Below are 12635 nucleotides of genomic sequence, written 5' to 3'. Positions count from 1 at the left end.
ATGTACAACCTCAAGAATGGAATCCTGGTTGGAATAAGTAATACTCCATGTATGTATAACGTGTCAAAATACACTCTACTGTTATGTATATCTAAAAAGAACAATGAAAAAAACGAAAATATAATTCGGATGCTCATTGTTTGATTTAGAGTTTTTGTGCATATAAACAGAGGGCTGTGTTCTTTTGTTGAGTATTATTTACAAAGTACTGTGGTGGATATGTAGAGATTTCTATTTTAACAAGTCTCTGAGGTGGTAGGTCTTTCTTTTATAGCTATTAAGTGACTATAAATTTCTGAAAATTCTGAAGAGCTTCATTTTTTGAATCCTCATAGAAAAGTTACCACTCTTCTTAGTTGTTAATTCTGCAGATATGGTGCCTATACTCCAAATGTTAACTGTTGTTGAGTAATTAGTTGACCCTTTCAATACTTTGGAGATATATTCCAGTGTTACTATGTCATATATATGTGCTGTAAGTATCCAGAAGCTCTGGCAACACCCAAATCAGCCAGTTTAATTGTTTCTTTTTTATCATTCAGTAGATGTTGAGGTTTTAAATCTCTGTGAAGAACACTTCTAGAGTACGAAAAACACAATCCTCAAGTATTCAAGTATTTCTTGAGATTCGTAGAAGAGAATTCAGAGATGAGATATAACCTGGAATCCTGCATAAGCACCTTGAAGACTATGTTTGGATGATTGAAGTTTGATTTTTTTCTCCTTCTTTGGTGCTGGGGATTGAACAACCCAGGGCCTTATTTATATAAAGCGTGTGCTCTACCACTAAGATATAGCCCCAGCCATAGAGTTCTTTCAGTAGAGAAATTTACAAAATTGCAGAACTGGGAATCCATTCCTCTTTATGTCCCAGTGTGATTTTCTTGATATGTACTCCTAAATACAATTCTATAGAGACCATTTTCCGATTTTCTCTATTTTGATATTGTCTTCCATGGTTACTCATTCAGTGGGAATGATATAGGTCCTGGCTTCTTGGCTCAGTGGCAGCTACCATTTTTGTGTTGCTCTTCATTCAGTTTCTAAGAGTAACCCCCTACACACACACACTTTAACTCACAGTATTGTCCTTGAGTTCTCTTATATGCATCAGTAGTACCTATTTTAGTGCTGAGAAGTACCCCATTTTTATGGATGTATCACTGTTTGTTAAGGAGCATCTTGGTTCTTCGTTAGTTTTTGACTATTACAAATAAAGCTCTATGAACATATATTGAGTGCACATAGTTTTGATTGTACTTGGGTAGATATGCAGGAGTGAATTGTTATTGTTGTTTTGTAAATGTACGTTTAAGAAACTGCCTGACTTTTCCATTGTGACTGTCTCATTTTGTGTTCTTGCTAGTAATGTGTAAAGGTTCTGCATTCCACCAGCACTAGTATTTTCTGTATCACCCTCCCCACCCTTTGGCCATTCTAGTAGATGTTTAGTAATATCTAATTAGACCCTTATTTACCTTTCTCAAATGACTACCAATGCTAAACATCTTTTATGTGCTTTACTTGCTATCCATGTATCCTCTTTGATGAAGTCTGTTTTCTCCCAATTTGTGGTTTGTTTTTTCATTCTCTTTTTGTATGTGTGTGTGTGTGTTGTTTTTTTTTCCCTTTCTTGGTTCTGGAATTAAACCCAGGGTCTTACATGCATACTAGGTAAGAACTCTACCACTGAGCTGCATCCTCAGCCTATACCCGATTTAAATTTTATTTTGAAATGGGGTCTTGCTAGGTTACCCAGACTGGCCTTGAACTTTCAGACCTCCTGCTTCAATCTTCTAATAGGTGAGATTATAGTTGTGTACCACCATGCCCAGCTTAAAGTTATTTTTTGAGAACAAAAGTTTTTAAATTTGGATGATTCCAATTTTTATCAATAATTTTTTCTTTTATGGATTGTGATTTTGGTATCTTGTGTAAGAATTTTTTCTCTAACCCTAGATTGTAAAGCTCTTTTTCTGAAAGTTTTATAATTTTTAGTTTTATATGTAGCTTTATGACCCATTTGTGAATTTTATAAAAGATAGTATATGTATGACCAATTGTTTCAACACCTTTGAGTCTCCTTTCTCCTTTCTCTATTTATTGTTTTTATACCTTAGTAAAAAACACAAAAACCAACCAAACAACAACAAAAAACTTAATTGACTCTATTTGTGTGGATCTTTTTCTAGACTCTATTTTTGCTTCATTCATATATGTGCCTAGCCTTCCACTGATACTGTATAAGCTTGATATTTCAATATTTTATGCTTCTATAAATGGTGTTGTACTTTTAACTTTAGCTTCCAATGGTTCATTGCTGGTATATATAAGTAGGATTGATTTTTATATCCTGTGATCTTACGACACTTAATAGTTCTAGGTTTGGAGAATAGATTCCTTGGGATTTTCTGTATTTTTTTGGTTTTAATTCTACCCTAATAATGACTGCTTCTTTTCTTTCATTGCTCTCTGTAAGGTTTTTCTTTTCTCCCTAATCTTTTAATTTGTAGTACTCTGGGGATCAGTGCTTGGATCCTCTTTTCTCCTCTTGCTATACTTAATCCCTCGGTAATCTCATCTGGTTTCATGACTGTTATACCGTCTCTATGCCAATTTTATATCTTTAGCTTGGACTCCTCCCTGACTTTGCAGATTTTACATCCACTGCCTACTTGACGCCTCTACAAATAGGCATCTCCGACTGTTTATTCAAGATTGAATTGTTGTATCTATCCCTGGCTCCTTGTTCCATCTCCAGTCTTCCCCATCTCAGTTAATGCAGCTTTAAACTTCTGGTTACTCAGGTGGAAAACCTGGGGTCATTGTGCTAGGCCCATCTTCCACCCCCAACTAGTGCCTTATACAAGAGTAGAAACTCAGTTAATTGTTGAGTTGAATTGAATGAGTACTTCTTGGTTAAAGACATGGTGCTCAGGGTATTAAGATCTTAGTCTCTCTAGTTGAGTTATAAGCTTTTATAATACAATTTCCCTAATGTTGACAAAAATAACAATTATTTTAAGTTTCTTGAATGCATAAGACTTTTATTATAGATGGAGTTTCTTAGCCTTTGTTCTGTATACTGAATTGAGTTTAAATGTACTTTTTACATGTTATATTATTAAATATTAAATAATTATTAAATATTACTAAATATTAAACTGTTTCACAGATCTTTAAGATATGGTGAAAGGGTTTTTAAATCAGGAAATGTTCTGTCTTTAGCTTATATAATTTGCACTGTAGGTCAGATAATTATTTTGCCTCTAGTCAAGGGTAATGTTAAGCCATTAAGCCCCAAGTTTACAACTCTGAATATAAGAATCATTTCGTAGTTACTATAGGTGGTATATTTTTGCTTAATTTAGGTTTTTATAGGTGTTCCACATCTGGGATGGTGGGAAAAATCGGTTATTGAAGTACACTCCATGTCTCATGAATACATCAAGCATAAGGTCACTGCTCTGAATTGTTTACAAGAAAGGAAGTACATTCATGCTTTATGTAATAAAGGAATTAAGTAGTCCAGTTAGTTTTTTAGTTATATAGTACCCGTGGTCTTTGTTCCCATCTCTTCTTTTTTTTAAAAAATAATTTTTTAGATGTGCATGTAGGCAAAGATTTTTTGGATTATACACTCATAAATTTGTATTAGTTTTGAAAGATTCTTCATGAATTTTGTTTTATAACTTATTTTCTTAATGAGATGTATTATTGTTAGAATAAGAGAATGTTTTTCCAAAGTTTGCTTGCTAAAGAAATCAGACAAACACATTAGTATTTATTATTATTAATTATTACCCAGTTAATAATTATGGTGGATTAATTATGAAAAAAAATAATAATTTTTTAGTTGTAGATGGGCACAGTATCTTTATTTATTTTTATATGATGCTGAGGATTGAACCCAGTGTCTTACATGCATGAGGCAGGTATTCTACACTGAGCTACAGCCCTAACCCTCTTGTTTTTTTGAAGTAGTTCAATAATTATGTTTATTTCTGATTCCTGACCTGTTTCCTCATGTTATCTCCATGTACACCAGTGCTTTTCAGTTCATGCATGAACTGAGCAAAGTAACTGGACAGGTTCTCAAGCAGTCACCAGAGTGACTTTCATTCTCTTAAATGTAAGCAGAAGGAAAAGTAAGACATTGGCTTTTTTTTTTTTTAACTGTCACCATGATTATATTTTGGTTACTTATCTCTTCTGACAACTTTTATTTTTCTTTTTTCTCCTCCCTACTTCACCCACCCAGTATTGGGGATTGAAGTATGGAGTGCTACATTGAGCTATATTCCTAGCCCTTTTTACATTTTATTTTGAGAAAGGCCTTGCTTAGTTGCTGAGAATCTTGCTCAATTACTGAGGCTGACCTCAAACTTGGAATTCTCCTGTGTCAGTTTCCTGAGTTGTTGGGATTATGGGGCATGCGCCATCATGCTCAGACATTGTGTGTGTGTGTGTGTGTGTGTGTGTGTGTGGCGCGTGTGCCGGAGGATTGAACCTAGGATACTCATGCATGCTAGGCAAGTGCTCTGCCACTGAGCTACACTACCAACACTTTGCTGTTTTTAATTATTATTGTTAGATTTTTGGTGCTGAGACTTAAACACAGCCTTGGGCATAAGCCTGTGCTCTATGAGGGAGCCTTATCCTTAGCCCCAATTGTATTTTCAGAATTGACTCTTCTATTTGGAATTTTCCCCACTAATAAATAAACATAGGTAGATTTTCAGATGACCTAATAGAGACTAAATACATACACACATTACATGTCTATTTAGCCCATTGGTAGTCAGAGGGCAAAAAATAACAATTGGCCCATTTTTTTTCACAGTGTAGCCTATAGATTTCTGGGTTCTTGAGGCTTCTAACCTCCATCTACATCCTTCCCTTCAGGCATTATGAGGAGAATGTTATACCTGAAATAGTTCACAAAATGAACATAATCCTCCATACTTAATGGGATCTTTTTGGTCTGCCAATGGGATCCTTTCATCTTCCAGTCTGTTAAGTTGGATTCAAAGCTTGCAAAAAATCTCAAAGCCCTGTGTGTCAGGATTTCTCAGACCACTGCCTGTTACTCTTGGCTCTGAGGCAGTGTGTCCTTTAATGATTTGTTACTGTGGGCTTTCTAGTTATATGTCATTCTCTTCTGGGATACTAAAACATCTTATATCCCTATGATGGAATGCTATTCAATAAAAAGGAACAGAATAATTAGCTTGTACAACAGTGTAGATGAACCTTACAGCATTATTTAGTGGAGGTACTGGTATAGTTTTCACTAACATTAGAAGAGTTCTATAGTTTCTCAGTTTTGCTGGACACCCTGACACCCTGCTGCCAGTCTTTCTAACTAAAACTGTTTCTTAGTATTTCTGTTATAGTTCCAACAAGATCCTGAGTATTTGTGCAAGAGGAAGTTAAAAAAAAAAAAAAGCTGTAGTATGACCGTGTACTTAGTTGTCTTTTCCTATCTCTAGTAAAAGATGAAGTATTTTTGTGGTAGTTTGTGGAAACAATGAGTTGACATATCACATGCTGCCCTTTGAATCATAAATATTCACTGGTAGGAGGAGAAAGCTGTGCTTATTTGTGAATGAATATGAGTTGACCATGTAGGGAATCAGAGTCTTAAATGGGCCAACTGTGACTACCCATGTGGCCATGATAAAAAGCAGGATGTAGGAATGTAAAATGATGCAGTCTCTTTGGAAAATAGGCAGTTTCTTAAAAAGTTAAAACATAAACTTACTGAATGGCCTAGTAATTCCACTTGTTATCTACCTCTTAGAAATGAAAACATATCTACACAAGGACTTGTATGTTAATCTTCAAAAAAGCATTAGTCATAACAACCCTAAACTGGAAACGACTCCAAATGTCCATTAACTGGTGAATGGATAAACCAAATGTGGTATATATGTAAAAGAGGATATTTTAGCAATACAAAGGAACAAAATGTGTGCTACAACATGGACAAACCTCAAGAACATTATGCTAAGTAAGTTACTTAGAAAATACCATATGTTATATAATTTAGTTTTTATGAAATGTCCAGAAAAGGCAAATCTGTGTAGAAACAGAAAGTAGATGAGTGGTTATCTGGGGTTAGTGGTGGGAATAGGGACTCCAGTAGGCTCAAGGAAATTTTTAGGGTAAGAGAAATGTTCTAAAACTATATTATACTGATGATTATGTAGCCTTGTAAGTTTATCTAAACCAAGGAATTATATATTTGTAGTGGATGTATTTTACTGAATGTATATTATACCTCAAAGTTGTTTAAAAAAGGAGAGGGGAAGGAAAATTAATTTTGCCAGCTGAAATATCAAGCGAAAAGTTATTTGGAACTTAAGAAATAATGAAAGGGGATTGTCTTAGAGATGCACTTTTTTTCAGATTAAAGAAAAAGGATGTTTGATTTGGATTGATAAAGCAAATCCAGTCCTTTCACTTTTGCCTTGAAATCTAGTAAATGTCAAAAATAATATCAGCTATTTTAAGCGTTAGCATTTTTATACACTTTTGTACACTGTGGCTGGTATAGTGCTGAATAGTGACCTTTTTTGGAGTAGTTAAGAGTATTACTGTTTATATCTTTAATTCCACATAAAAATATGTGCTAGGGAAGCAATTAGAAATGCAAGTAAAGATTCATGTTTGGAAATGTCTACCACAACATCATAAAGGGTAACCAAAGCCAAAAACAATATATGTGCTCTCCAGTTATGGAGACTTGTTAAATTAAGTTTCTTTTAGTTATGTCTCTTGTGGTTGCAAAGAGTAGATAGATAACCCTTTGTAACTAGCTTAAAGTAAAATTACACTTTGTTGGAAAGGATGTAAGGCACTTCAATAACCTCAAACAAGAAGATCAGTGAGGTATTTTGTCAATGGGAAACCAAAGCTACTTTGTCCATTTCACAATTTAAAGGATCGGGCTAGTGACTTCTTCCTCTACACACCTACTTTATCTTCTGCCTTCTTGTATATAGCCCATTGCTGTTGGCCAGCTCAGATGGATTCAGTCTTTGTGCCAATCCCAAGTTTCCAGAATTGGAATCTGAAGTAGCTCATCTTTTTTGAGCTCTAGGTGGGTCAGTGAACAACTTGCTCTCTGGTCTTCTTTTCCATCCCCTTTTGGGATGTCTACAAGCAGGTTTAAATAGACAGTGAAAATGAAATGTCATTGGGCAAGACGTTGGTGTCATGCATTGCATAGGCTTATATGGGAGATGACAAATATTGATTATTATCAATTTTAAAAATATCTTTGAGGCCTTCTGTGATGCAGTCTCTTCATTTAAATTCCAGAGAGTAGAGTATATTTTAGTAGCTTTACACTTTTGTTCTTATTCCTTATGTAAAACCTCAATAGTCTGTTTTCCACCTTTTCTTCCTTATTAAAACTTCTTTAATGAAGATTAGCAGTTGAAAATACAGTGGACTCTGGATGCATCTCCACTTCCTGAAATGCTCTGTCCTGACTTGAGCTAGGTAATGTTATTCTTTTTTGACCTGCCTTCAACTTACCCAAATCTACCTCCATGAATCTTTTCTTTTTTTTTTTAAATTTATTTATTAGACATTGATGGGCCTTTATTTTATTCATTTATTTATATGTGGGGCTGAGAATCGAACCCAGTGCCTCACACATGCTAGGCAAGCACTCTACCACTGAGCCACAACCCTAGCCCCTCCATGAATCTTTTCTTATTCATCCCTTTAATATCACAGTTGCCCTGTGATTCTGTTTGTTTAATAGCCATCCTGCACAATATCTTTCTCTTTGTGACTTCAGAGATCTTTAACAGACCCAAATCTTTATCTCTCTCCTAGACCCCTTCTACTGAGATTGAGAAACTGATAACGGATAGTTTTTTGAATATCATTACTTTAGAATGTCACCAACTTTCCTCCTTTTTTGAACTCTGATTTCTTTGTATCTGTTTATTCTCTGCTATAATTTTGTACTATGCTTTATCCACCTTTGTAAACCTGGTATCCCCTAGCAGAATTCTTTGCAGAATGGATTCACTCAATATTTCCCTACTTGAACATTCCTATCTTTTAAAATGAACTATTGTTATATGTGATTTTATTTCGTTCTCCCTATCCTGCAAAATGCCCACAATTTTTATTAAATTTAAGAATAATTTCTAACATGGTTTTGTGGTCAAAGAAAGAAAACAAAACCTTAATATTAATGGATATACACGTTAGCATTTTTAGTACATATAGGTGTATTAACATGATGTTTTCCTTAGAATAAGGATACAAAGCCTAAAAATTTAGACCACTAATCATACATGAATTTGTTTTCTGTACTAAATGTCTTATTTCAAAAGGAAGAGATGCTTATTGAAAAATGCAATTAAGTGATATGCTATGAGCATAGTAAAAGTTTCCATTATTTTTCATAGAGTTTTTAATAAAATGAATGAAAGTATTTGTTCTTTGTAAATACAAAATAAATTTGTCCAATTGGTTAGAGTGTGGTTATTGATTGAAAGGTAGATGTTTAGTTACTATACAGGACAGGAAACAATAAAAAAAAATCTGTGTGTTTACCTCCATTGTATAAGCTGATAAGTGTAAAAAGTTTGTGCAAATCTCTTGAAGATATGCTGTAAGCAAAGTATATGATTTAGAGGCTTGGACATTTCACCTGAAGGCAAGCAATTTGGTGAATCCAACTAAGAGCCAAGTACAGATATCAGAGGTATGTAGTATAAGGGCCAATTAGCAAATTGATATGGAAGATGACAAATATTGATTATTATCAATTTTAAAAATATCTTTGAGGCCTTCTGTGATGCAGTCTCTTCACTTAAACTCCAGAGAGTAGAGTATATTTTAGTAGCTTTGCGCTTTTGTTCTTATTCTTTATGTAAAACCTCAACAGTCTGTTTTCCACCTTTTCTTCCTTATTGTAAGTTTATTTATTTAGTTTTTTACATCTAGCATTTACTATACATATGGCTTTGGGAACCTTGTAACATCTTCAAGACTTAAAGAGTCAATGATTGTTAGCAAATTGGCTAATGTAAAGTAATAAACTTTGGTTCATATATTCAGTCTCTAAATGAAAAATGGAGAGAGAAGTAAAAGAGCTAGCAGGAAAAGAAATGTGATCACTTGTACTCCTTCGTTTTGGCCCTTGTTGGTTGAACAAATTTGGTATTTGTGATATTCTCAGGCAGAGTAGCAGTACCGGTCCTTGGTTGTCATTCATTCATTAGGGCCTTAGTGAAAGTGATAAAAATCATAAATGAGCATCAAGTCTTTTTGCCTCATGGAGAGAGAGAGCACTTGAATCTGCAGTGAGCATGGTAGCTTAGTGTGGTTATAGTATACTGCAGGGAGCATTGGACGCTTAAAGGGGAGAACCTTTCAAACTTGGATCAGACTTGGATCAGTCTTGAAGCAGATCTTATATTGAGGGTTTCTGCTAAACTGCATTCTTTTACAAAGCAGCTCTAGTCAGTATGCTGCCATATTAATCAGTTAACTAGGTTCAGTGAAGTAAAGGATAATTGAATTCTTAAAGTTCTTATTTAGGCTTAAGTTAGGCACTTTAGGAAGTGAGTGTGAGGCATATTTACAAAAAAACATTTATGAAGAAAACAACTGTATTTTGGGTGGTTTTGTGTTTGATGCCATTGTCCATCTTTTCTTAATATATCTGGCTTGAGTTCAAATTCCTTTTCATAGTAGCTCCAACCTGCTCTGGATAGTAATGAATAGATCAAGTTTTATTTAGATACTCTGATAGCTAGTGAGCATGACTTAGCCAAATGTGGTAGTTTCAGGGATAAAAAGGAACTGTCAAATGTTTTCCTTTTGGAAGCAAAGTCCATGACAGATTGGTTTAGAAATAGTCTTGAAAACCTGGTGATTAAAAAACAAGAGCATGAGAAGAGATTTTTCCCAAATACATTTGTGTATTGGGCAGACATAAGAGTGGAAGATGCTTTTTGTTAAATTTGTTAATAGAGGACTTTGAAGCTTTGTTTTCTGTAGGAAAAACCACCTTTATCCTAAACTGTAATCCTTCTAATTTCTGTTGCATGCATTGCTGCATTTCCTTTTTATGTATGTGCTCACTTATTTTCATGGCAAATGCATTTTTAAGCATCTGCTGAGATTGTTGCCGTTAATCAGTTTTGATAATTTTTAATGATATTTTCATTTATTCCCTTTTGCTAGCTGGATTGCCTTTTGCAATTCTTACTTCAAGGCATACCCCCTTCCAACGAGGAGTATTCTGTAATGATGAGTCCATCAAGTACCCTTACAAAGAAGACACCATACCTTATGCGTTATTAGGTGGAATAATCATTCCATTCAGTATTGTTGTCGTAAGTTAAATCCACTTTTCCAACTTTTGGGTGCTTAGCTTAATTTTGAGTTAGTCTGTTAATGATTAAATAGCGAGTTTTGTTTTTACCTTTAATTGAAGATTTATTTGATCAAGATAATCTGAGCTGCTTTTAGTGAGACCAGAAGATAACAGTGTTTAATTAGAAGAGCCTTATTGAGTATGTATAGATTTTATGGTGATGTTTTTCATTCAGTATGATTATTAGAGCTCTGATTTGCCATTGTTTCAGTAGCAGTGTGATATAGTCAAATGTTATAGCAATGTGTTCTACTATACTTTATATAGAGTATTTTATAACTCATTGTATCTGTGTGTATATACATATATACTTACTGTCTTTAGTCACTGAGTTCTAGAAAAGAAAATCTGCTTACTAATGGTAAAACTTCATTCAACCCATGTTTACTTTAAATAATTTTTAGACAACACCATAAATGGGAGATAAAAAGTTCCATAATTAGCGGTGAATATGAAGGAATTTTTACTGGTACTGAAAACAAGACTGTGTCTTTGAGTCACAATGGTAGCTGTTGTTTTCTAATATTTCAAGTGAAAATGCTTAGAGAGTATGGCCCTAGGGAGAAGACTTCAGTGATTAAACTAAATGATTTAAAAAATTTTTGTATTCAGAATTCTCACTTAATTCAACAGTTTTGTGCTCCATACTTCTAGCTTTATAGAAACGAGAAGATGTAGTTCTATGCAAGAGAAAGATCAACAAGATTATTATATATATATCTTATTTGTTTTGGGAGTTTATTTATTTTTGGTCCTGGGGATTAACCCAGGGGCACCTTACCACTGAGCTACATACACAGCCTTTTTTATTTTTTGTTTTTGTTTGGTACCAGGGATTGAATCCAGGGGTACTTAACTACGGGGCCCCATCCTCCACCCTTTTTTATATATTTTATTTAGAGACAGGGTCCTATTGAGTTGCTCAGTGCCTCACTAAGTTGTTGAGGCTGGCTTTTAACTTGAGATCTTCATGCCTCAGCTTCCTGAGCCACTGGAAGTGTGCACCACTACTCCTGGCTATTTTTTGTTTTTGAGACAAGGTCTAAGTTGCTGAGACAAACCTTGAATTTGTGGTTAGCCTCCCAAATTGCTGGGATTGTAAGTGTGCACCATCATGCCCAGCTTGGGAGTTGATTTTTAAAAACATACTTAATTCAGAAATATAATGTCTTAAGAACCATCACTAGATTATTAGCAATGAAAGTTAACGTATTCATACATTTGGTGCACACTAAAGAAAACCACCTCTACTGTATAAATGTTTGTCTTACAAGAATGTGAGCTTCTCAAAGGCAAAGATGATATTTTGTTTGTCCTCACCACTTGCATATATCCTGGCATGTCCTAGGTGTTTACATGAAATTTTGTATTATTGAAACTATGGAGTAATTTGGAGTAACTTGTGACTCTCCTATAGTATGCAGTATCAGCAAAGACAAACTCTGCTTAGGGTGGTAGTTTCATGTACTAATTTAAAATAATTGCAGTTATTTATTAACTCAGCTTCTTTCAGGCAATGCTTGGTTAGACTTGTATATGTTTAATTTTATTTATTAGAAAATAAGTCATCTTTTAAAAGTAATGATTCACACATCATACCAGGCATTGACATGACTTGCAAAAACGATCCATAATTATATGAGTAATTGAGGGAGTGTGGTAGGGAACCAACAGTAATATAGTTTCTCAGAAGACAAAGAATGTCAATAAGAAGGAAATGATCAGTGAAGCCAAATACTACAAGAAGTCAAAGTAAATGGAAGTTGACAAAAATGTGTTCAATTTGATGATGTGTTTTTGGCTTTTCATAAAGATTCAGTAGAATAAAGGAATAGAGGCAGAGCCATTTGGAAGGGAATGGAAGATATGGAAATGTATCAGTGATTTTGGACTGTTCTTTTGAGAACAGTTTGAACATATCTTTTGAAAGATATGAAGCTATAGGGATAATAGAGACATACACTCTTGGTTATTGGAGGTATAAAGCAGATGGTGAGAGACTACTGTTGGGACATAGGTTTAAAAAAGTTGAAATGCTGATTTATATAATTATTGTCTTTGATCTTCATAAGTATTTTGTTTTTCTCCCCCAAACTTTACTTTTTTAATGGTTCATCATATTTTTAGAGTGTAAAAAACACATGAGAAGACTTCTCAGTTCTAAGATTAATTGGGCCACAGTTGTCTTAGGTATAGATTTCACCAAAAGTTAAGAATTAGC

At 34.3% G+C, this 12635-nt stretch overlaps 1 protein-coding gene across 6 annotated transcripts in view; it reads left to right on the top strand.

Moving 5' to 3' along the window:
* Nucleotides 1-12635, top strand: part of Plpp1 (phospholipid phosphatase 1) — a 91721-nt gene that overhangs the window by 51658 nt on the left and 27428 nt on the right. For 2 of the 6 annotated variants that reach the window (XM_046456294.2, XM_058583121.1), the window contains exon 2: nt 10222-10373. The exons of 3 other annotated variants lie outside the window; for them this stretch is intronic. In XM_046456294.2, the coding sequence (XP_046312250.1) occupies nt 10222-10373 (152 nt within the window). Of the gene's footprint in view, nt 1-5874; nt 6014-10221; nt 10374-12635 lie in introns of those variants that run through there. One more of the 6 variants, XM_046456295.2, reaches the window with a different exon arrangement.

This window comes from Marmota monax, unplaced genomic scaffold (genome assembly GCF_021218885.2).
Source record: "Marmota monax isolate L192 unplaced genomic scaffold, Marmota_monax_Labrador192_F-V1.1 WCK01_AAM20220418_F8-fsc00037, whole genome shotgun sequence".
Taxonomy (NCBI): domain Eukaryota; kingdom Metazoa; phylum Chordata; class Mammalia; order Rodentia; family Sciuridae; genus Marmota; species Marmota monax.
The sequence above is the reverse complement of the archived record's forward strand: the minus strand, read 5'-3'. Positions and strand labels throughout refer to the sequence as shown.